This window comes from Dendropsophus ebraccatus, chromosome 1 (assembly GCF_027789765.1).
Source record: "Dendropsophus ebraccatus isolate aDenEbr1 chromosome 1, aDenEbr1.pat, whole genome shotgun sequence".
In the NCBI taxonomy this organism is placed as follows: Eukaryota; Metazoa; Chordata; class Amphibia; order Anura; family Hylidae; genus Dendropsophus; species Dendropsophus ebraccatus.
Genome location: NC_091454.1, coordinates 169,721,011 through 169,745,037, shown reverse-complemented (window position 1 = coordinate 169,745,037; position 24,027 = coordinate 169,721,011). Strand labels below are relative to the sequence as shown.

The following is a 24,027-nucleotide window of genomic DNA, read 5'->3' as shown; positions in this document are numbered from 1 at the left end:
CATAGTGAGGCTAAGATGTGAGCCTTATTTATTGTAAATATCCTCTGTTATCTATCTACTGGTGTCGTCTTTCACTGTACTTCTGTCGGTGATAAGAAGGACACTGCTGGAAAGTGATCTGTACAGAACAGGAAGTCTCCACTTAGTTTTAGGCTTAGTGGTCAGAATTAAAAATGCAAGATTTCATAATTATTTTAAAATATAGATAGTAAAATGGAAAATTGGGAAGATAATTCTTAAAAAATATATTAAATATACAAATTTGCATATACAAAGTTAGAACAAACTTGTCTAACAATTGTGATTTGTGTTAACTTACTCATTAAAGAGTCTTCCCCATTTGCCTCTAATAAAGTCCCAGGCTAGGCCCTGGCCTACCACATTACTAGCAACATTGTTAATCGTGGAAAGAGCATCTTGTTTGCGTATTTTGTTGAAATCCAAGGAATATTCCAGGAGTCTGTGAATTAAAAATATGAACTTATGAGCACAAATAAGTTCTTTTTACGTAGACCAATATATGTAAAACAAACAGAATACTATGGGGGGAATGTATCATCTGCACAATTTTTGAAGCCGATGGTACTTTTAATGGCATCAGCATGGGCAGCACTTTTTTGGGCTGCACAAAATTTTACAGATGTTGCACAAAAATTATCATTAGACTCAAATGCCTTATTAAAGTCTTGCGCCAATTTTTGCCTAAAATAGCTTGGCTAAAATAACTACACTAGGGTAGCAGAGTACGCAGTGATCAGCCGGCAAATGAGCATATGCTTGTTTGTCGATTGATTGCAACTTTTGTGCAGCCAATAAAATTATTAACAGCTGCACGTGACCCAGTGTAAAAGGCTGCACAATAATCGAACCTTGTGAAAAGTAGATGATCACAGAGAGCGGGACTCATTATTGGGAACCCATCAGCCCATGTAAAAGGTTCCTAACTAGAGATGAGTGAATCAGATTCATTTTGCTTTGTACGAAGCAAAACTGATGCCCTCATATCCCTCAGGCTGGCCGCTCTGTGCAGAGGATACCGCCCAGGGAATGCCTAGAAAATGCCGGGAAAACATGGATACAGCTACGGTTTTCCAGGCATTTTTCAGGCGGTGACTGGGCTCATCTCTTACCTTAACATGTTCTTTGTTTTGTGTTTGGCAGTAGGAGACACTGGAGGGCCATTAAATAGTAACAAAGAAAGCAATGGATGTTTGTAGTATTGCCAAGTGGTACAGTACCTAGATACTCCCAACTTATTATTAATCGCCAGTATGAACATGATCTGCCTTAGAAAAATGTCAAAAGTGAAACGGATTACCTGTTGAGAATCCAGGGCTCCCTGCTACATGACAGAGCAGCCCGGAGTTTGTCAGCCTCTTGCGCGTTAGTGGTGTTCTTGAACTGTTCCCATGCAAAATTCCACTCTTCTTCTCCCCCTCGAGCTATAGCATTGCAGTAGATGGTAGTCCTTAGATTTGGATGAATGCTGTTCACAATGAAAATAACATAGTTGATTTACCATGGTACTAGTTGTAGTAGTAAAATGTGGTAGTACTTAAAGAATTTGTCATGAAAAAAGAATACTTGCCTAGGGGCTGCAAGGGACATGTCAATTATGTATACTTACCTGTCCTGTCCCCTCACTGTTGCCGGATCCAGGGTGGCTCTGCACTGCTGTCTGTGTTTTCATAATATACAATGATGTTCCTCCCCCACGAAAATGGCCGCTTAGCATAGACTCTATACTGAACAGACGTTTTCTATGGGAGTGGACGTCATTGGATGTTCTGAAAACACAGGCAGCAAAAATCCATTGTACAGTATGTTCCTGTTAGCCAGTCTATCTCTATATACATGTCTGTCACTTTACAATAATGTAAGAAATAACAAATGTTGTCCTGCTGGTACCTGGAGCAGGAACAAAACACTCTAAGCCATTACTGTATAGTAAAAATAGCACAATTTATTTTTTAACTATGGTTAAATTGTATTGATTCAAGAGTTGTCAATGGGCATTCACAGTTACCCTAACCTTTCACAGAAAAGTTAAAATTTCATCACAAATAGACATGAAACAACAACATAGAATTGCCTACATACCTATTGACTTTTGTATTTCTCCATTGATTAAATAAGTCAATGGCCATTTGTCTACATTCTTGGATTCCATAAGCACAAGCCATACTGACTGCATTGATTTCATTGTATCTGTAGATAAAAAAAAATATATTAGAAAGGAATGCTTAAAATCAATAGATTTCACTGTAGTGCAAAACCAAACATTCAAAATATAAATTTTTACCCTTATTAAGGACTTTACTTGATTCCTTTGTTCTGTACTTTGAGAATGTCTATGTAGATATAGGGTGAATTCACGAAGACTGTAATTTTGAATGCTGCTGGTGAATTTTTTGGATATGCTGTTGTGTGTATACATGGGTATTAGCATTATATCTGGCCATAATATTTCTCACACTATATATGACAAAATCTGTAGTTTTTAGTTCTCCCAGAGCTGATGGATGAAGCCTAACATCTAACATCTAACACAGCCTAACATTGTGTCTTCCCCTTCCAGGAGCCTGGAGGAAGCGCCCAGGTGTGTGTGCAAAACGGTCTGTCGCCCCTCTAGTCTCCATTCTGTGACTATTCACTTTTATCTGCATGTGTGGAGAAGTTCTATATTGAGCACCATAGGAGGGAACAGGGGGGTAAGCAGGATTGCAGCCACATAATTGCTGCTGTCTGCACAGCCATGGCCTGAGTGAGTAGTGCCACAATACATCACTTTTTGAGACAACAGAAATAATGCAGTACCAGATCTGTTGTACAACATCATATGTCACTGGTGTCTGCTGGACCCCCCTGCAGCCCGGCACCACCGCTCTATTTCAGCCTTCTGGTGTTCAGTTTCTCCCAGCTTCCTGTGTCATCACGACCCAGCAGGAACTCCCCGCTCAGCTAGTCACTGACTACACAGGTGTTCCGTCCCAGTCACTGACTGCACAGGTGTTCCATCCCAGTCACTGACTGCACAGGTGTTCCATCCTAGTTACTGACTGCACAGGGGTTCCGTCCTAGTTACTGACTGCACAGGTGTTCCGTCCCAGTCACTGACTGGCTGAGCAGACATTTCTGAGCTGGGGCCATGGCATTGCAATATTAACAGCTACAGGAGGCCGGGACCAGTGACGCTGCATTGCAGGCACACAGGAATAGGTAGATTCTTCATTATGTTTACCACCATCCCTGGCCAGCCCTGGATTTTTACATTATGTCTAGAGTTCTCCTTTAAAAACTTGGGAACTACATTTTCTTTTTTTTTTATAAGGCTTTGGAAGATAGATTTGCTGCCACCATCTACCCTTCTCGTCCATTACTTCTGTTAATACTTATACTGATTATTGTACTTACTGTTCTGTTAAAGTTAGAGCTGTTCTATTGGTCCAGTTTTCTGTCTTGATTTTAAAATACTCATATAATGGAGTAACCTGTTTCCTCATGTAATCCTGTTGAAGAAATGGCCTTGATCAATATCTATTATTCTGTGTGATCTTGGAATAAATTTTATTTTTGCAATTGGGTTCCCATTTCTCCGTATTAACAAGATAAAAGTTCTGCCATTTACCTTCATTGGTCCATACACATCTGAGCGATCAAACATCTGTGTAAAGTAAGCGAGATTGCTCAAAGCTGCCTGCCAGGGCATGTACTCCACCTCCCGGGCCAAAAAAGTTGTTGTTTCAAGTGCTCTTATATTGCTTATTATGTGAGCTCTGAAAAACAACAATCAGACATTTATGCTTATACTGAGGAAGAGATGCTGAATTCCCTCTCCTCTTCTTCCTGTCCACTATTTACTGTTTTAGTCCAGGGAGAATACAGTGTATTGGTATGCTTTTTTCACATACCTCTTCAATGGTAATCTGGACAAGCTGCACTGGTACTTTATCAGTAGTTTTATTTTTATGTTGGTCCGACACTATATGACTGCACTGGAAGTCACTGTCACTATTCATTCCTTGATGGCAGTCCCATAAAAAGAAATAGTGAAAGTGAATTCTGGTCCAATCCTGGTGCAGTTACACGGATATATATATATATATATATATACATATATATATATATATATATATATATATATATATATATATATATATCCATTGTCAATACTTTATGCTTACCTGGCTAAGTTAAATGCATCATCAATGATCTGAGCACGATTTATAACAGGAATAGCCTGTAAAATAAGGGAGAAAAAGTTATTTTTTTTTTTGTCAAATTGTAAAAAACCTATAATAAATGATTAAATATCAATCATAAACTATTAAGCACTACAAGTCTCTGTCTCTAACCCCACCAAGTAGGTACAAATATTGTTAAGAAGGCTTGATGCAGAGCAATATCCTATGGACACTGTGCAGAACCCAGTCCAGCCACGCTGTACTAATTTTGGTGTCAAATTTCAATAATTTCATTATTTCTAAAAGAATCCTTTCAGATGTATCAGTTATTCTTTGAACTTGTATTAATTTACAGGTGCCAGGTTTTTATTGTAATTTTTAATTGTAATCTTAGAAGTAATGGCAAAACAGCAAAAAATACACAATATTTTACAATGATTATTTAGGCCAATATGTATTTCAAGTCTTACAAAATTACTGTAGGTTTTCAACAGGTCAAAGGGTTTTTATTGGTAAGGGTCCCACCTATTGTTAGATATAGCTGGAAAAAAGAGCTGTTAAAAACCACTTCCCAGCTCCCCCGCTAGATATATCTTGCAAGATATGGGCCCTATAGACTTTAAGGGAAGTCTGAAATAAGATGGGTTGGGTGGCAGGTCATCAGTTCACCCTATTATAAATCAGGTCTATGGTGATGCTTTGCCATTCCTCATTTAACAGAAAGTACCTTCCTTTTTGCCTCATTGACATATAGAATGTGATTCCCCCTGTATACACACAGCCATTACTCACTGTAGGGTCTCTGTTCAGCTGCTCCAGCAATCTGTCCCAGTTTCGGTCATCATAGTTAACTCTATAATATCCAGTCACATCAATGTTTGCAAGCAGCCACTCGTCTCCGGTTACTTGAAGCACATTATTTGTATCTGAAATGCAGGAATCATATGACTAAAGCTCTGTGCATCTTAACCCTCAACATTTAAAGCTCCATTAAAGACACTTTAAAGAGGGGAAGGCTGAGTTGTGAATGAATTGAATTGCCAAGAGCAGTCTGATTAGACAGAAACCTCAAGGTGGATTAGCTATGCCTGACCTATTATGTTACTGTGTTGCGGCAGTAGCCAGTAGAATAGTTAATTGTTTTTATACCTCCAAATCTAAATTGTGGATTAAATTGGAATCTACATTTTTCCCATACTCCCCCACGTCGATCCAGTGGATCCATCCTTTCTTGTGGAGACGCTCTCTTATCATGAGCTTGCCTTATATTTCTATTTTCCCTGTGGTTCTGGAAAGACTTTTCCATACTGAGTCCAGCCACAGCTTCCCTGCATAATATTACAATGGACATGAGCTGATTTTTGTCATACATATTTTTTATGGTTTAAAACTGAAGTCTAAATAGTTTGTACAACCTGTGAATGTCCACCAGCTTTAGAAGCAATAATACGTTTAACATTAACTATATAGCCATGTAAGCAGCCTGGCCCGTCTTTTCTAGCTGACAGTTTCCCTTTAAAAAGAAGATGTAGTATATACACAATTTTTTGCTAATACCTGTTTCTCCTGTTAGCCAGACACTTCCATTTCTCTGTGTACTGGTGATGTATGTAATAGGGACTTGCCATATATAGCTGAAATAGATTTAACAAAACGTTATATAAATAAATATATGTATAAATATTTTTATTTTATTTTTTGCACCTGTTAGCACCTGGCTGTTAACAGTGTCAGGCCGCTTTGCACCATGGCACAGCTAAACCTTGTTAGCATTGCTGACCACCTGGTAACAGCTTGCAGGAGGAGGTGCCAGTATCAGGACAGGCCTGGGTAGAGTCTGGCACTGACATAGTAGTGAACACTGCACCATAACACATAGCACTGGTGGCAGGGGAAGAATCCTTAGACTGGAGTTTTTTGTACCAGGTAGGTGACACCTCAGGTACCTGCTTACAGTTACAGTAGACCTGGATGCAGTCATTAATAAGTGTGCTGATGGGCTGATCAGAGAAGCTCCAGACAGTGAAAGACTGGCTGTATCAGCGCATTTCCCTTACTATTACATTATACACTTACTTATAGTCTGATGGGCGAGTGACTGTGGAGTTGGGATCTAAAAGGAAATGTTTCTGTCTTAGAGAGCCATCTGCTGTATTTATTGTCACCACCGGGAAACCCATCTGCAAGACCCAAGTGTTCATGATCTTTTCAATGGTGTCCGGAAGATAAACTTTATCTGTTTCCTTGTCATAGGCCTACAACAGAAACAGAAGACAGAGTCAGAAAGGAACAACCAGCAACATGTCTGTTCCCTGTGCAAGTCTGGTATTGTCAGCGCACATGCTTAGGTGATTATTAGAGATGAGCAAACCTCGAGCACGATTAGTTACTCCGAACCCAAGCGTGCAGCCTTTGATCACTGGTGACTGAAGAAGTTGGATGCAGCCCTAGGGAGTCCTGGAAAACATGGATACAGCCTATTAATATATCCATGTTTTCCAGGCATCCTTATGGGTGCATTCACTTTCTTCAGTCCCCAGTAATCAAAGGCTGCACAGTTGGGTTTGGACTCATCCCTAGTAAGTCTCAATCTGCTTTATGTAATGCTCATACTGTATAATAACATCTGCAGCAGTTTAATGAAACAAGTTTGCCTATTGCATTACAGCTTTACGTTGTTATTACACATCTAATGGCTACATATGTCTCTTTATTATCAAGTGATCCTGGATAAGAGGTTTCAGAGAGATCTCTTAGGCTCTCAACACAGCAGATACATCTCACGCTAAGGATGCTGTCATTGTCTACTAGCTACATATGAGATTTTGTTGTTCCCATTTACTTCAGTTATAAGGTAACCAGACTAATATGGATATCATAAATAAAGTAATACAGCTCTGAAGATTCTGCCCATCCATATATATCATGGCAGGCTATTTAAAAGGCTGGCATGCAGTACTACATTTCTACCTTAAGGCTATAGTCACCCAGTGTAATGAATTCAGGAAACTACAACCGTAGGTTTCCGAATTCATTGATTTCTACTGATTTCAGTAGAACAATGGTCGTTGTATTACACTGTGTGAACATAGCCTTGGGCCGGGTTCACACTACATAAGACAACGGCTGTTCTGTGACACGGCTATGTCACAGAACAGCCGGTGTCAGTGAAGTTCATTCCTCATGATCCCAAATAATGAACCTCATTTCTTTAGATTTAGAATGCGGGCATGTTCCGGTGTGCCTGCATTTCAAATCACCATAGCTGATAATGTAAAGTGCGGCCAGAGCAGGACTTTACATTGTGTGCTCTGTCGGTCTTCAATGAATAGTGTCCGCAAAAAACTGACAATTCAGTTTTTTGTGCTGCCGCTTTGAATACCTGCCAGAGTGTATACAGAGTGTTCCATGATCCATTCCATGAAAAAATAGGACATGTCATAATTCAGACGAGATCGCAGCACAGATTCCTCCATAGACGTCTGTGAGAGCTGTGTTTTTCATGGATTGCACAGATTTGACATCCGTACAGTCCGTGAAAAACATGGATGTGATGTAATCAATGTAATTTAAAAAGCTTTAGGGTATAAACCCACACACCGTATACGCAGCGTATTTACTGCTGCGATACGCAGCAAATACGCAACAAATACGCAGCAGATTAGATCTAAATAACTGAACACAGCATCAAATCTGCACCACCAAATCTGCTGCGTATTTGTTGCGTATCTGCTGCATATACGGTGTGTGGGTTTGTAGCCTTAAACAGATTCATGAAAGACACGGACACAGATTCAAAATGGATGCAATCATGGATGGTTTTTCCTGGATCATGGAAGTAGATAGTGGACTTCATCCACGGACCTTGAAAATCACTGAATGTGTGAATGCAGCTTTAATCAACGGCTTGGGTTTGGGCAAACTTTCTGTAAGTTTGCTTATCTCTACTGATAATGAGCAATGCAGAACTGACAAATATGCAGTAGATAATAGGACCATGTGCGTAATTTTCACCCAAATAATTCAGAAATTTGCATTAAAGTTGGGCAAATTATTAGAGTTCTTGCAACAACTAATAGACAATACAATTTATGAAGGAAAATCGACCATCTATCTAAACTTACTTCTTGTAAGGAATCCCACAGATTATTATACACTGTATTATCATATGCAAATTGTTTAAGGTAGGCCTTGGAAAAGAGAAAAAAAAGAGTTAACACGGACATGTGAATAATACAGTCTCATGCACACAGCAAAGCTATAGAATCTATGCTGCAACTCAGAAGCTCATACCATTTATGACTGTTTAGCTGTTTGCAAACATTTGATTTAGGCTATGTTCACACAATGTAATACAGCGGCCGTAGTTTTCAATGGTCGCTGTATATAGTGGCAAACTACGCCGCTGTATTACATGTTCCTGCAGCCGGAACATTACACACAACTATTTTTTTACGGCTGCTGTTCACTGAACTGCGGCTGTAGAAAATAGACATGCTCATTCTTTTCTGCAGCAGTAGTTTAACAACGGCCGTAGTGTACAGCGTGCATACACTATGGCCGTTGTTGCATTGTAATCAAAACAAATGTATGGTTTTAGTTACCAACGGGCGTTCTTTTCACTGAGAATGGCCATTGTCAATTAAATTATTACGTTGTGTGAACATAGCCTAAACCTTTGTTTTTATGCACTTTTCACATATATAGGGCCCCATTCTGAAGATGCTGGTGATCCCAGAGGACTGACAACCAGCAATAAGACACGTATTGTGGATAGCGGATATGTTTTTAGGGAATAAAGTACCCTTTTAAGTAAAATAGTGAAGGTAGAGGAAGGAGGGGAAGGAAGTGCCCGTCAGGTATGTTCACACCAGCATTGGGAGGCTACATTCACACAATGTCTTTTTCTTTTTCTTTTTTTTACTGTTTTGCAGCCGCTTTTTTGGACAACTGTCATTTTGATGCCAAAATGACGGCTATCCAAAAAACAGACGGCTATCCAAAACAGCCAAAAAAAAACGTTGTGTGAATGTAGCCTAATGATAACTGGCGGCAATTGTCATAAAAAAAAATCTAATTGAAAGCAATGGGGACATTAATAAAAATAGCAAAAACAAAAGAACTGAACTAAAGTGAATGACTAGTTTGCCAACTACTATGGTAATTACACCCTTGTTCGCATAGTATGCAGCCATGCAAATTGTGTAGTTTATCCCTGACTGGCGAATGAAGCTGCAGTAAGCTCATAGACCCATAGCGAACCATTCTGACAGGCAGCTGGTACCTACTTGCAGTCCCTTTACAAACAGATCTTCAGTGAGAAATGAGGACAACATTCGGATTACTGATGCACCCTAAAATGCAAGAGGGATAAAAAGCTGATTATTATAGGTAACAGGAACAGAGTATTACATATAGTAGCCATAAATAGGCTGATCACATGTAAAGTTGTGCCAGCAGAGGTGGCATCGTGGCAATGTGGGGAGGTTAGTATAAAAGTCTGCATTTAAGTATGTTAAACATTTTACCTTACTGTAAGTGATGGAGTCAAAGAGTGCACTTATTTCTGATGGAGTGTTCACTTCTTCTTCTTTTGAGGTGAGTGGATGAGAAGAGGCTAAAGCATCCACGGCCATTACTCTGTGGACGTCGTATAGGACTGTTAAGTCTTTCTGAAATTGTCCAGAGAGAGAAAATCATCAGTATGACAGTTTTGCCAAAATTTTGCATGTTTCTAAAGCAGTAAATCATTGTTTCCTGTTGATGTTTTTTGGACTGTGTTGGGGGTGAGTGCAGTGTCTACAGTCACTGAATTTTACTTACAGCACCACCAATGTCCTCAAGTTTTGTGGTATTGCAACTCAGCTACATTCACTTCTATAGAACTGAGTTGCAGACTACACCCAAACTCAGGACAGGATAGGTGCCCATGTATCACGTACATGATCATCCTTTATGTTAGGTACACCACTTTGTATAGCTAAAATGATTGCAGAACTAGCATTCACAAACAGAATCCACCATTTTGAATGCCCATAGACCGCTTAGCCACATAAGCAAACACTATCTTTAATTGCTCACTATTATAGTTAAAGGGAATTTGTCAGCACCTGAGCCCTACCCGAGCTTCTGACAGTGTGCTGTAGCTGGCAGTCCACTTGTGAGCATGGTACCTTTTGGTAATTTGTCCATGGAGTGCATTATGCACAATCTTGGGTCTCCTACTGTGATGAAGAGTCAAAGAGGAGTTATGGCTCAGTGTTTGTGCCACTCTCTGGCACAACTCACCACTGCTTTTCCTCCCTTCATGAATAATAAATGCTGTTTGGCCTCCAGCTAACTTGCGCTGTTAACCAGTGTCTGTCTAAAAAGGATTGATCTGCAATCAGATATAGTTGAATCTCCTAGCCTAGCTGTGTAGGAGCTCTGGTCTAGGTATAAATCACTTGACTAGAGACCAACAGCCGTTTTTCTTCCTGATTTTGATGCCCCTGATGGAATAAAATATCTTTTTTTTTTCTTTATTGTATAATATTTAAAAGTTCAAAGATTATAAATTCCAAATTTTAACAAAAAAAAACAAAACAAACAAGTTAATTTAATTTTCATCGGGGTATTCAACCCCGGGGAAAAAAAATTCTTGGCCTCTAGACAAGTGATTTACCTCTAGAACATGGGTCCAACTCAGTTAAGTTTGATGATTAAACTGTATCTGATTGTAAATCAGTCTTCTGTTGGCAGTTTCTATCTGGAATAAACACTCTGAGACACTGGCTGAAAGCTGAGCGAGCAGGACGCCAGGCAGCAGAGATTACTCATGAAGAAGAGGTAAAAAAAAAAAACTGTGGTGAGGTGTGCCGGAGTGTGGCACAAATGCTGAGCTACAACTCCTCTTTGACTCTTCATTACAGTAGGAGATGTGAGGTTGTCCATAGTCCACTGCACAGACAAGTTACAAAAAGGTAACATGGTCACTAGGAGCCTACGGGCTCGTTCCCACTGAGCAAAAGCAGCTGAATTTCTGCGCTGAATCAGCGCTGAAATTTCAGCCGTTAAAATAGGTGCAGAGCTAATTTCCATTGTGTTGAATGGAAATTCTGCTCTGCAGTTCACACAGTGGAATTTCCGCACTGAACTAATCCGCTTTCCGCCAGAAGAATGAACATGTTCATTCTTCCGCTAGCGGAAGCCTATACAAATCAATGGGGCTCTGATTTTCTGTTTCAGCACGGATTCAGCGCGGATTCAGCGCGGAATACAAGCGTAATACAAGCGGAAATTACTCGCTGAATCAGCGCGGAAATGGGGAAAAGGGGGGGGGAGGAGGATTCTAGTATATGTTCTGGTATAGTCTAGTTTACTCACCAAATACTCGCTGAATTTCAGCGCTGAATGCATGCGGATTCAGCTCGGATTCCTCGAGTATTCCGCGCTGAATTTGTCAAGAGCTGATTAGGAGCTGAACACTTTCCTAGCAGAATACGCAGGGATTCTGCTTGCATTCTGCTTATATTCTGCTCGGAATTCAGCGTCAGTTGATTTCAGGCGGAAATATTTCCTTGCGTAATCCGCTCCTTTTGCTCTGTGTGAACGTAGCCTACTACTGCACACTGTCAGCACCTTGGGTAGGGCTCAGGTGCTGCTATCTTCCTGTATAAATATATTTTATGTTGTGAATGCTGTAAAAGCCTTTGTTTGTAAGTAGACCACATCCACAATCTATTCTGTATGATAGACATACTAACAACCTTCACTAACTTCCCAATGAATAACTTAGCCATCATTGTTGTATCTCACTCAGATTTCTAATGCTACTTTACATGAAAATCTTAAGTAACCTACTATGTTCCAGGTGGGCTCTGCTTCGTGTGCTCCCAAATATTCTACATAGGAGGCAAAACCTTCGTTCAGCCACAGATCATTCCACCACCGGATTGTTACAAGATTCCCGAACCACTGCAACAGAAGCAAAAAAAGAAGAGATATTTATAGTTTAATATATACAATGAACCATACTGCCATAAACCTATTCAATTGAAAATGTCTAGTACTGTAAGTTTAGTTATCTAAGGGCCCTATTCCACCGGACGATTATCATTCTGATAATCGTTAACGATTAACGATCTCAAACGACCGCTATAGCGAAAGACCTGAAAACGTTCACTCATTTCCATGGAACCATAATCGTTACTTATGATCGTATTTGCGATTGTTATTTCTTCGCTATTGCGTTCGTATCTACTGCGAACGATCGAACGACGTCTTATTCAATGCAAACGTTTTGCAAATGAGCAACGATAAAAATAGGTCCAGGTCTTAGGGTCCTATTCCATGGGCTGAGCAGGGTCCGATCAACGATGTAAACGAGCGCCGATCTGCTAGATCGCCGCTCGTTTACCGGGCCTATTCCACGGCCCGATGATCGTTGAGCGAGGGTTGCAGGGACATCGGCTTCTCTTCCGCTCTGCCTTCCTCCCCGGGTCCCCCGCGCTCCAGCTTCAGAAAGGCCTGTCAGCTGACAGGCCACTCAGCCAATCACAGCCCGCGGCCTGTGATTGGCTAAGCGCTCTGTCAGCTGACAGGCCATTCTGAAGCTAAAGCACGCGGGACCCGGGAAGGAAGGCAGAGCGGAAGAGAAGCCCTGCAGGTAATGTATGCTGCTTCTCAAATCGTCGGTCGCCCGCCCGCACCGCTATTCCACCGTAGCGATGCACAGTGGGGGAACGATGATTTTAGGTCTGGCCCTAAATGAATGATCAGCCGATGACACGATCATCGGCTGATCGTTCTCTCTATTCCACTGAGCGATAATCGGCCGAATTGGGCCGATTCGGCCGATTATCGTTCCTGTGGTATAAGGCCCTTATCAAGCGATCAACGATTTCTCGTTCGGTCGTTAATCATTAACTGCATTTCAACCGAACGATTATCGTTTAGATTCGAACGATTTAACGATAATATGAACGATAATCGTCCGGTGGAATAGGGCCCTTAGGGTGCATTTACACTGAAAGATTATCTGAAAGATTATCTGCTAAAGATTTAAAGCCAAAGTCAGGAATGGATTTGAAAAGAGGAGAAATCTCGGGCTTTCTTTATGACCTGATCTCCGCTTATAGTCTGTTCCTGCAACATGTATGAAAACTAGATTTGCATTTCCAGGGAAATACATAGTGCTTGAAAAGAGCGCCCCTTTACCAGTGACTTCCTTTTAACTTTAATCCTGGGTGCCGTCCCTTTAAGAGCGACTTGGGTCCCATCCCTTTAAGAGCAACTTGGCTCCCGTCCCTTTAAGAGCGACATGGGTCCCTTTAGTAGCGACCTGGGACGCTTTAAGAGCGACGTGGGTCCCTTCGCTCTTAAAGGGACCCAGGTCGCTCTTAAAGGGACCCAGGGATATTTCGCTCTTAAAGAGCCCCAGCTCGCTCTTAAAGGGACCCATTTCGCTTTTAAAGGGACCCAGGTCGCTTTTAAAGGGACCCAGGTCGCTTTTAAAGGGACCCAGGTCGGTCATAAAGGGACCCAGGTCGCACATAAAGGGACCCATTTCGCTCTTAAAGGGACCCATTTCACTCTTACAGGGACCCAGATCGCTCTTAAAGGGACCCAGGTTGCTCCTAAAGGGACCCATTTTGCTCTTAAAGGGACCCATTTCGGTCTTAAAGGGACCCATTTCGCTCTTAAAGGGACCCAGGTCGCTCTTAAAGGGACCAATTTCTCTCTTAAAGGGACCAATTTCACGATTAAAGGCACGCATTTCGCTCTTAAAGGGACCCAGGTCGCTCTTAAAAGGACCCATTTTGCTCTTAAAGGGACATATTTTGCTCTTAAAGGGACCAATTTCACTCTTAAAGGGACCAATTTCACGGTTAAAGGGACCCAGATCGCTCTTAAAGGGACCTAGGTCGCTCTTAAAGGGACCAATTTCCCTCTTAAAGGGACCCATTTCTCTCTTAAAGGGACCCAGGTCGCTCTTAAAGGGACCAATTTAGCTCTTAAAGGGACCAATTTCACTCTTAAAGGGACCAATTTCGCTCTTAAAGGGACCCAGGTCGCTCTTAAAGGGACCAATTTAGCTCTTAAAGGGACCCAGGTCGCTCTTAAAGGGACCAATTTCACTCTTAAAGGGTCCAATTTCACGCTTAAAGGGACCCATTTCGCTCTTAAAGGGACCCAGGTCGCTTTTAAAGGGACCAATTTCGCTCTTAAAGGGACCCATTTTGCTCTTAAAGGGACCCAGGTTGCTCTTAAAGGGACCCATTTTGCTCTTAAAGGGACCCATTTCGCTCTTAAAGGGACCCAGGTCGCTCTTAAAGGGACCCATTTCGCTCTTAAAGGGACCCATTTCGCTCTTAAAGGGACCCAGGTCGCTCTTAAAGGGACCAATTTCTCTCTTAAAGGGACCAATTTCACGCTTAAAGGGACCCATTTCGCTCTTAAAGGGACCAAGGTCGCTCTTCAAAGGACCCATTTTGCTCTTAAAGAGACATATTTCGCTCTTAAAGGGACCAATTTCACTCTTAAAGGGTCCAATTTCACGCTTAAAGGGACCCATTTCGCTCTTAAAGGGACCCAGGTCGCTTTTAAAGGGACCAATTTCGCTCTTAAAGGGACCCATTTTGCTCTTAAAGGGACCCAGGTTGCTCTTAAAGGGACCCATTTTGCTCTTAAAAGGACCCATTTCGCTCTTAAAGGGACCCAGGTCGCTCTTAAAGGGACCCATTTCGCTCTTAAAGGGACCCATTTCGCTCTTAAAGGGACCCAGGTCGCTCTTAAAGGGACCAATTTCTCTCTTAAAGGGACCAATTTCACGCTTAAAGGGACCCATTTCGCTCTTAAAGGGACCAAGGTCGCTCTTCAAAGGACCCATTTTGCTCTTAAAGAGACATATTTCGCTCTTAAAGGGACCAATTTCACTCTTAAAGGGTCCAATTTCACGCTTAAAGGGACCAATTTCGCTCTTAAAGGGACCCATTTTGCTCTTAAAGGGACCCAGGTTGCTCTTAAAGGGACCCATTTTGCTCTTAAAGGGACCCATTTCGCTCTTGAAGGGACCCAGGTCGCTCTTAAAGGGACACATTTCGCTCTTAAAGGGACCAATTTCACTCTTAAAGGAACCAATTTCACGCTTAAAAGGACCCATTTCGCTCTTAAAGGGACCCATTTCACTGTTAAAGGAACCCATTTCGCTCTTAAAGGGACCCATTTCGCTCTTAAAGGGACCCAGGTCGCTTTTAAAGGGACCAATTTCGCTCTTAAAGGGACCCATTTTGCTCTTAAAGGGACCCAGGTTGCTCTTAAAGGGACCCATTTTGCTCTTAAAGGGACCCATTTCGCTCTTAAAGGGACCCAGGTCGCTCTTAAAGGGACACATTTCGCTCTTAAAGGAACCAATTTCACGCTTAAAGGGACCCATTTCGCTCTTAAAGGGACCCAGATCGCTCTTAAAGGGACACATTTCGCTCTTAAAGGGACCAATTTCACTCTTAAAGGAACCAATTTCACGCTTAAAGGGACCCATTTCGCTCTTAAAGGGACCCAGATCGCTCCTAAAGGGATGCAGATCGCTCTAAAAGGGACCCAGGTCGCTCTTAAAGGGACCCATTTCGCTCTTCAAGGGACCCATTTCGCTCTTAAAGGGATCCATTTCACTTTTAAAGGGACCAATTTCACGCTTAAAGGGACCCATTTCGCTTTTGAAGGGACCCAGGTCGCTCTTAAAAGGACCCATTTTGCTCTTAAAGGGATATATTTCGCTCTTAAAGGGACACATTTCGCTCTTAAAGGGACCAATTTCACTCTTAAAGAAACCAATTTCACGCTTAAAAGGACCCATTTCGCTTTTAAAGGTACCCAGATCGCTCTTAAAGGGACTCATTTCGCTCTTAAAGGGACCCATTTCGCTCTTAAAGGGACCCAGGTCGCTCTTAAAGGGACCAATTTCTCTCTTAAAGGGACCAATTTCACGCTTAAAGGGACCCATTTCGCTCTTAAAGGGACCAAGGTCGCTCTTCAAAGGACCCATTTTGCTCTTAAAGAGACATATTTCGCTCTTAAAGGGACCAATTTCACGCTTAAAGGGACCCAGATCGCTCTTAAAGGGACCTAGGTCGCTCTTAAAGGGACCAATTTAGCTCTTAAAGGGACCAATTTCACTCTTAAAGGGACCCATTTCGCTCTTAAAGGGACCCAGATCGCTCTTAAAGGGACCCAGGTCGCTTTTAAAGGGACCCAGGTTGCTCTTAAAGGGACCCATTTCGCTCTTAAAGGGACCCATTTCACTCTTAAAGGTACCCATTTCGCTCTTAAAGGGACCCATTTCGCTCTTAAAGGGACCCATTTTACTCTTAAAGGGTCCAATTTCACGCTTAAAGGGACCCATTTCGCTCTTAAAGGGACCCAGGTCGCTCTTAAAGGGACCAATTTCGCTCTTAAAGGGACCCATTTTGCTCTTAAAGGGACCCAGGTTGCTCTTAAAGGGACCCATTTTGCTCTTAAAGGGACCCATTTCGCTCTTAAAGGGACCCAGGTCGCTCTTAAAGGGACACATTTCGCTCTTAAAGGGACCAATTTCACTCTTAAAGGAACCAATTTCACGCTTAAAAGGACCCATTTCGCTCTTAAAGGGACCCAGATCGCTCTTAAAGAGACGCAGATCTCTCTAAAAGGGACCCAGGTCGCTCTTAAAGGGACCCATTTCGCTCTTAAAGGGACACATTTTGCTCTTAAAGGGACACATTTCACTCTTAAAGGGACCCAGGTCGCTCCTAAAAGGACCCATTTTGCTCTTAAAGGGACATATTTAGCTCTTAAAGGGACCAATTTCACTCTTAAAGGGACCAATTTCAAGCTTAAAAAGACCCATTTCGCTTTTAAAGGGACCCGAATCGCTCCTAAAGGGACCCAGGTCGCTCTTAAAGGGACCCATTTCGCTTTTAAAGGGACCCATTTCGCTTCTAAAGGGACCCATTTCGCTCTTAAAGGGACCCAGGTCGCTCTTAAAGGGACCCAGGTTGCTCTTAAAGGGACCAATTTCACTCTTAAAGGGACCCATTTCGCTGTTAAAGGGACCTATTTCGCTGTTAAAGGGACCCATTTCGCTCTTAAAGGGACCCAGGTCGCTCTTAAAGGGACCCATTTCGCTCTTAAAGGGACCCATTTCGCTGTTAAAGGGAACTATTTCGCTGTTAAAGGGACCCATTTCGCTCTTAAAGGGACCCAGGTCGCTGTTAAAGGGACCCATTTCGCTCTTAAAGGGACCCATTTCGCTCTTAAAGGGACCCAGGTCGCTTTTAAAAGGACCAATTTCGCTCTTAAAGCAACCCATTTTGCTCTTAACCTCTTAAGGACATAGGACGTACCGGTACGTCCTATGTCCTCATTAGCACTTCAAAGCGGGGCCGCGCGGCGGCCCCGCTTTGAAGTGCCGCGATCCCGGGTGCCGCGTGTAGCCCGGGACCGCCGCTATTAGCGGGCACGGTCCGATCGCCGTGCCCGCTAATTAGCTAATCGGAGGCAGCTGTCAAAGTTGACAGCTGCCTCCGATTACCGGAGGCAACGTTTCCCTGGTGTCTAGTGGGGGAGATCGCTCCTTCGGGACCTTTTCCCGGAGGAGCGATCTCCGTTACTGATGCCGGCCGGGGACGCGTCCAAGATGGCGCCGTCCTCGGCTCGGCACTCGTTTGTATTCGGCTGCAGCAGCCGAAAGCAAACGAGTGCCGATCTCATGGATCTCTGCAGCATATATATGCTGCAGAGATCTCAATGAGAGATCACAGTGTATATACTAGAAGTCCCCCAGGGGGGCTTCTAGTATATGTGTAAAAAAAAAAAAAAAAAAAGTGTTGTTAATAGTAAAAATCCCCCTCCCCTAATAAAAGTCTGAATCACCCCCCTTTCCCCAGGTTTTAAATAAAAGTAAACAAATAAATAAATAAATAAACATGTTTGGTATCGCCGCGTGCGTAATCGCCCGAACTATTAATTAATCACATTCCTGATCTCGTACGGTAAACGGCGTCAGCGCAAAAAAATCCCAAAGTGCAAAATTGCGCATTTTTGGTCGCATCAAATCCAGAAAAAATGTAATAAAAAGCGATCAAAAAGTCGTATATGCGCAATCAAGGTACCGATAGAAAGATCACATCATGGCGCAAAAAATGACACCTCGCACAGCCCCATAGACCAAAGGATAAAAGCGCTATAAGCCTGGGAATGGAGCAATTTTAAGGAATGTATATTGGTTAACAACGGTTTGAATTTTTTACAGGCCATCAGATACAATATAAGTTATACATGTTACATATCGTTTTAATCGTAACGACTTGAGGAACATGCATAACAAGTCAGTTTTACCCCAGGGCGAATGGCGTAAAAACACATTTCCCCCAAATAAAAGAAATGCGTTTTTTTTTTCAATTTCACCACACTTTGAATTTTTTTCTGGTTTCGCAGTGTACTTTATGCAAAAATTCAGCCTGTAATTGCAAAGTACAATTAGTGACGCAAGAAATAAGGGGTCATGTGGGTTTCTAGGTGGAAAAATGCAAGTGCTATGACCTTTTAAACACAAGGAGGAAAAACCGAAAACGTAAAAACGAAAATGGGCCATGTCCTTAAAGGGTTAAAGGGACATATTTTGCTCTTAAAGGGACCCAGGTTGCTCTTAAAGGGACCCATTTCGCTCTTAAAGGGACCCATTTCGCTCTTAAAGGGACCCAGGTCGCTCTTAAAGGGACACATTTCGCTCTTAAAGGGACCAATTTCACTTTTAAAGGAACCAATTTCACGCTTAAAAGGACCCATTTCGCTCTTAAAGGGACGCAGATCGCTCTAAAAGTGACCCAGGTCGCTCTTAAAGGGACCCATTTCGCTCTTAAAAGGACCCATTTCGCTCTTAAAGGGACCCATTTCGCTCTTAAAGGGACCCAGGTCGCTCTTAAAGGGACCCAGGTCGCTCTTAAAAGGGACCAATTTCACGCTTAAAGGGACCCATTTAGCTCTTAAAGGGACCCAGGTCGTTTTTAAAAGGACCCATTTTGCTCTTAAAGGGACATATTTTGCTCTTAAAGGGACCAATTTTGCTCTTAAAGGGACCCATTTCTCTCTTAAAGGGACCCAGGTCGCTCTTAAAGCGACCAATTTCACTTTTAAAGCGACCAATTTCATGCCTAAAGGGACCCATTTCGCTCTTAAAGGGACCAAGGTCGCTCTTAAATGGACCCAAGTCGCTTTTAAAGGGACCCAGGTTGCTCTTAATGGGACCCATTTCGCTCTTAAAGGGACCCATTTCGCTCTTAAAGGGACCCAGGTCGCTCTTAAAAGGACCCATTTTGCTCTTAAAGGGATATATTTCGCTCTTAAAGGGACACATTTCGCTCTTAAAGGGACCAATTTCACTCTTAAAGGGACCGATTTCATGCTTAAAAGGACCCATTTCGCTTTTAAAGGGACCCAGATCGCTCTTAAAGGGACCCAGGTCGCTCTTAAAGGGAGCCAGGTCGCTCTTAAAGGGACCCATTTCTCTCTTAAAGGGACCCATTTAGCTCTTAAAGGGACCCAGGTCACTCTTAAAGGGACCCAGGTCGCTCTTAAAGGGACCAATTTCTCTCTTAAAGGGACCAATTTCACGCTTAAAGGGACCCATTTATCTCTTAAAGGGACCTAGGTTGCTCTTAAAAGGACCCATTTTGCTCTTAAAGGGACATATTTTGCTCTTAAAGGGACATATTTTGCTCTTAAAGGGACCCAGAAAAATAGCTGGAAGAAGAAGAACAAACGGAAGAAGAAGAAGAAGAAGAAGAATACGGATTACAATATAGTGCTTTTCAAGCACTATAATAACGAACCTGATGTGCAAGCTCATGGGCTATTACAGTAAGCACTCTCTCCTTGTTACCAATGGAAGATTCATTAGGGTCATATAGAAGTGCAGTCTCTCTGTACGTCACAAGTCCCCAGTTCTCCATGGCTCCTGCACTGAAGTCTGGAAGAGCTACCTGGTCTGAAGAAGAGATGTCTCTTTTAAAGCACTAACTTTATTAAACATCTGTCATCACACACAACTCGGAATGGATGTGGATGTACTGCGTACACTTTTATTTTAAAGTGAACCCGTCCCGCCAAGGTTTCACATTTAGGCTGGGTTCACTTACAGTATATTTTAGGCAGTATTTGGTCCTCATGTCAGGTCCTCATAGCAACCAAAACCAGGAGTGGATTGAAAACACAGAAAGGATCTGTTCACACAATGTTGAAATTGAGTGGATGGCCGTCATTTAATGGAAAATATTTGCTGTTATCTTAAAACAACGGCTGTTGTATTGTAATAATGGCAGTTATTTACTGTTATATGGCGGCCATCCACTCAGTTTCACCATTGTGTGAACAGAGCCTTTCTGTGTTTTTAATCCACTCCTGGTTTTGGTTGCTATGAGGACCTGACATGAGGACCAAATACTGCCTAAAATATACTGTGTGTGAACCCAGCCTTAGGATGTGTTCACACGTAACGAATCCACAGCGGATTTCTAGCTGCACATTCGCAGCGAGATCCGCTGCGGATCCCTGCCCTGTACACTTATGGGCAGACAAATATGCAGCGGGATGAAGATCCAGCTGTTAGTATGTCCGCAGCCCGCCCCGTTAATTCCCCCCCCCCCCCCGCCTCCAGAGGGTATACATCACCTTCTCCCCGCTCCGACTTGCTTCAGGGCTCCCGTCACATCCCCCTCGGCCAATCAGTGTGCTGCCCCGCCGCAGCGCCGAAGCAATCCGGAGTGCTGAGAAGGTGATGTATACACTCCGGCAGCGAGGGAGGGGGGTTAACAGCGTGGGCTGTGGACATACTCACAGCTGGATGTTTGTCTGCCACAGCTGGAGTTTGTCTGCCCATAAGTGTACAGGGCAGGGATCCGCAGCGGATCTCTTATGTGTGAACGCACCCTTGAAGGGAATCTGTCAGATAGAATTCACGTTCTAAGTTGCTGACACAGATAGATAGCTATTAGAACAAGGAGACACATGGTACCTTTCATATATCCTCTTATCCTCTTATGGCTGGTCTCCCTGAGTTCAGCAATCTGTTTCTCTTATGGCTCTACTAGGCATTGCTCCCACCTAGCCAGAATCCTGCTCCACACTGATGAGGGGCAACACCCTGAAACAGCTGTATGTGGATGGTCACCTAGCCTTGGTTTATCCCTTGTCATTACATTGACTTATAGGGCCACTTAATATGGTGGTTTTGGTGGTTTCCTAACAGGAGCTGCCCCTTGGCTGGGTCCTTTCCGGAGGGATATCTGGCTAGTCCTGTGTTTTGAGACTCTTCAATGAGGCTCCACGGGCTCCTCTTTTGCATATTCATTTTCCCAGGGGGCAATGCACCTAGGACTTCACTGCACTGAGCGCTTTCACTAGTAGCCGGCAGTGTTGTCGTTTGGCTGGTCTCCTTGAGTTCAGCAATCTGTTTCTCTTATGGCTCTTATGCTTCCAGAATATAAAAAAAATGTTTTTATTCTCCAGGGAAAAGTGTCAGGGAGTCTTTCCTATGTTTGTGATCTTTTGAGGACTGTAACTGTGTATGGTGAATAAAAGTATTTTACTATATTCTGGGAGCACAGATGGATATATGAAAGGTACCATATGTCTCCTTGTCCTAACAGCTACCTAACAGTGTCAGCAGTTAAGAACGTGAATTCCATCTGACAGATTTACTTTACACACTGGACACAATTACAATATTATTCACATACCTGATTTTGGAAGCGGGTAAGGAATGCCGTAATAGGTAGCAAAAAAGTTCAGAATTGGCTCTGTGACGCTGAGAGCATACGCTCCTTGATTCTCATCCTCAATTGCTTTTTTACGACCCCAGATTTTAACCTGTATAATATTACAATTTATTAAATATACAAAGAGAGAAATATCCTCATAAAAACTACTAAACTGGCATATAATATATCATGAGGGCTCTTCTACCAGGCCACTACATATGGCATCGAGCCTCTATGGGATCAATGAGCCTTGGACACCCATGATCCTGTTGTTGGCTCCCCAGTTGTTTTTTCATAGACTACTTTGGTAGGTAGTAACCACTGTATAATGGGAACACCTCACCAGATTTGCTGCTTTAGAGATGCTCTGGGCCAGTCATCTAGTCATCACAATCTGACCCTTGTGAAAGTTGCGTAAAGCCTTACATTTGAGAATTGGAAAAAAAAAAGCCTTACATTAGCCCATTTTTCCTGGCTGCAACATATCAACTTTAAGGCTATGTTTGCACACAGTAAAATACTACCAATGGCCGTAATGCCCCCCCCCCCCCCAAACAAATTGTCAATAATGAGCATTTTCATTATATTTACGACCATACTCAATTACAGATCTTATTCTATCCTGTGTGTGCAGTGCTGGCCAATTTCCTATTCATTTCAATGTTTGTTTGTTTGTTTTTTTACCTAAAAATTATGCTCATATTTGGGTATGGCTGTATATATACCTCACTGTTTCGAGTTCAATTTCAGTTGTTTTGTGTAATTATTTTCAAAATTCTGTTGGTTATTTTTGGAAAAAGAACACAACAGCGTAACAACAGTCTACTGTCAAACACGTAACGTAGCAGCTATGCTATATTACTCATGATGCACAGGAGCCCTTTCCTCTATATGCCTCAACCTCCTGTACAATACCCTTGCATAAATGATAATAGAAATCTAAACCATGGTATGGGTCAGCACAGGTAGATTTATCGAGAAGCTGTTGCCTAAATGCAAAGCTTTTAAAGAGACAGATAGATACTTACTCTATCATTACCAACAGACCTAAATTCAGAAACTATAAAGGCCACTAAATAAGTTGACATTTTTGGAGAAACTTCAAATGTAGTGACATTCCAGTCTTCATTCTGCCATTGTACAGTAGTCACACCTGAGAAGAGAACATTATAGTGAAATTGTGTTAAATGTACCCCACCATCACCACTACCACCATCACCATCATAACCACCATAACCACTACCACCATCATTACCACCATCACCACTACCATCATCACCATCAGCACCATATGCCCTTGTGAACAAGTTTGTGGTAAATTACAATGGCCACTGACCTTTTATATTGTCAGTAAAAACCATTCTAGCATATAAAGTGCACATAGTAGTGCAGGTTAATATACAATACATTTCCTGATATCTGTATGGCTGCTAATCTATATTTCCCTTGAGGTCACAGAAAGACTTCTCCAGCGCTACACAGTGGTTGTCATCCAGAGCGGCCTTTACTGTCATAATGACATAAGCGCTCTCTCTCTTTCTCTATATTTTCCAAACAAATCTGCAGCACTACAGCAAAGAAGTTGGGTGCCAGCTCCTGAACCCGATCCAAGGTGCAGCAGAATATAATCCATATTAAAAAGAAGACACATTATAGGGACACATTAATTTAGTATCTAACACTTATTGCCCATAGAAATCAGTGCAGTTTAAGAAAAAGCTGCTCAAGACCAAATTCCAAGTTATCCATGGTGTGACAACAAACTTGGGAATGTGCATTGTGCTCTATCAGTCTGGGAAGATTCCAGTGGCATTTATTGACTAATGCTGTGCTCTCTCTTTCTTTCTGTGCCCTCAAAATCCTGTCACACTGCACGTGCTCAGATTTGACATACATGTCTTTGCTGCTGTTAGAATAGGAAGGGGGTCCAATTCTTCTCTTATGCAAGTCTTGCGTGCTGCTTCCTTACACAGCCCATCTAATTGTAAGCACTCTACATTTACAGATGTGTTTCTGACAGTATAACAGGACAGTAGCCATTTTACCACCGTAGTTCCCCTAACTCTCCC

At 42.4% G+C, this 24,027-nt stretch overlaps 1 protein-coding gene across 2 annotated transcripts in view; it reads right to left on the bottom strand.

The window, feature by feature from the left end:
- Window positions 1–24,027, bottom strand: part of LOC138801523 (aminopeptidase N-like) — a 62,301-nt gene that overhangs the window by 2,317 nt on the left and 35,957 nt on the right. For both annotated transcript variants that reach the window (XM_069984446.1, XM_069984439.1), the window contains 16 exons: window positions 22,987–23,111; window positions 21,938–22,067; window positions 20,033–20,187; window positions 12,027–12,140; window positions 9,713–9,856; window positions 9,473–9,538; window positions 8,309–8,374; window positions 6,261–6,439; window positions 5,742–5,818; window positions 4,977–5,110; window positions 4,185–4,240; window positions 3,629–3,776; window positions 3,415–3,509; window positions 2,101–2,208; window positions 1,319–1,486; window positions 320–460 (listed from right to left, as the gene is read on the bottom strand). In XM_069984446.1, coding sequence (XP_069840547.1) covers window positions 320–460; window positions 1,319–1,486; window positions 2,101–2,208; window positions 3,415–3,509; window positions 3,629–3,776; window positions 4,185–4,240; window positions 4,977–5,110; window positions 5,742–5,818; window positions 6,261–6,439; window positions 8,309–8,374; window positions 9,473–9,538; window positions 9,713–9,856; window positions 12,027–12,140; window positions 20,033–20,187; window positions 21,938–22,067; window positions 22,987–23,111 — 1,906 coding nt within the window. The remainder of the gene's footprint in view (window positions 1–319; window positions 461–1,318; window positions 1,487–2,100; window positions 2,209–3,414; window positions 3,510–3,628; window positions 3,777–4,184; window positions 4,241–4,976; window positions 5,111–5,741; window positions 5,819–6,260; window positions 6,440–8,308; window positions 8,375–9,472; window positions 9,539–9,712; window positions 9,857–12,026; window positions 12,141–20,032; window positions 20,188–21,937; window positions 22,068–22,986; window positions 23,112–24,027) is intronic.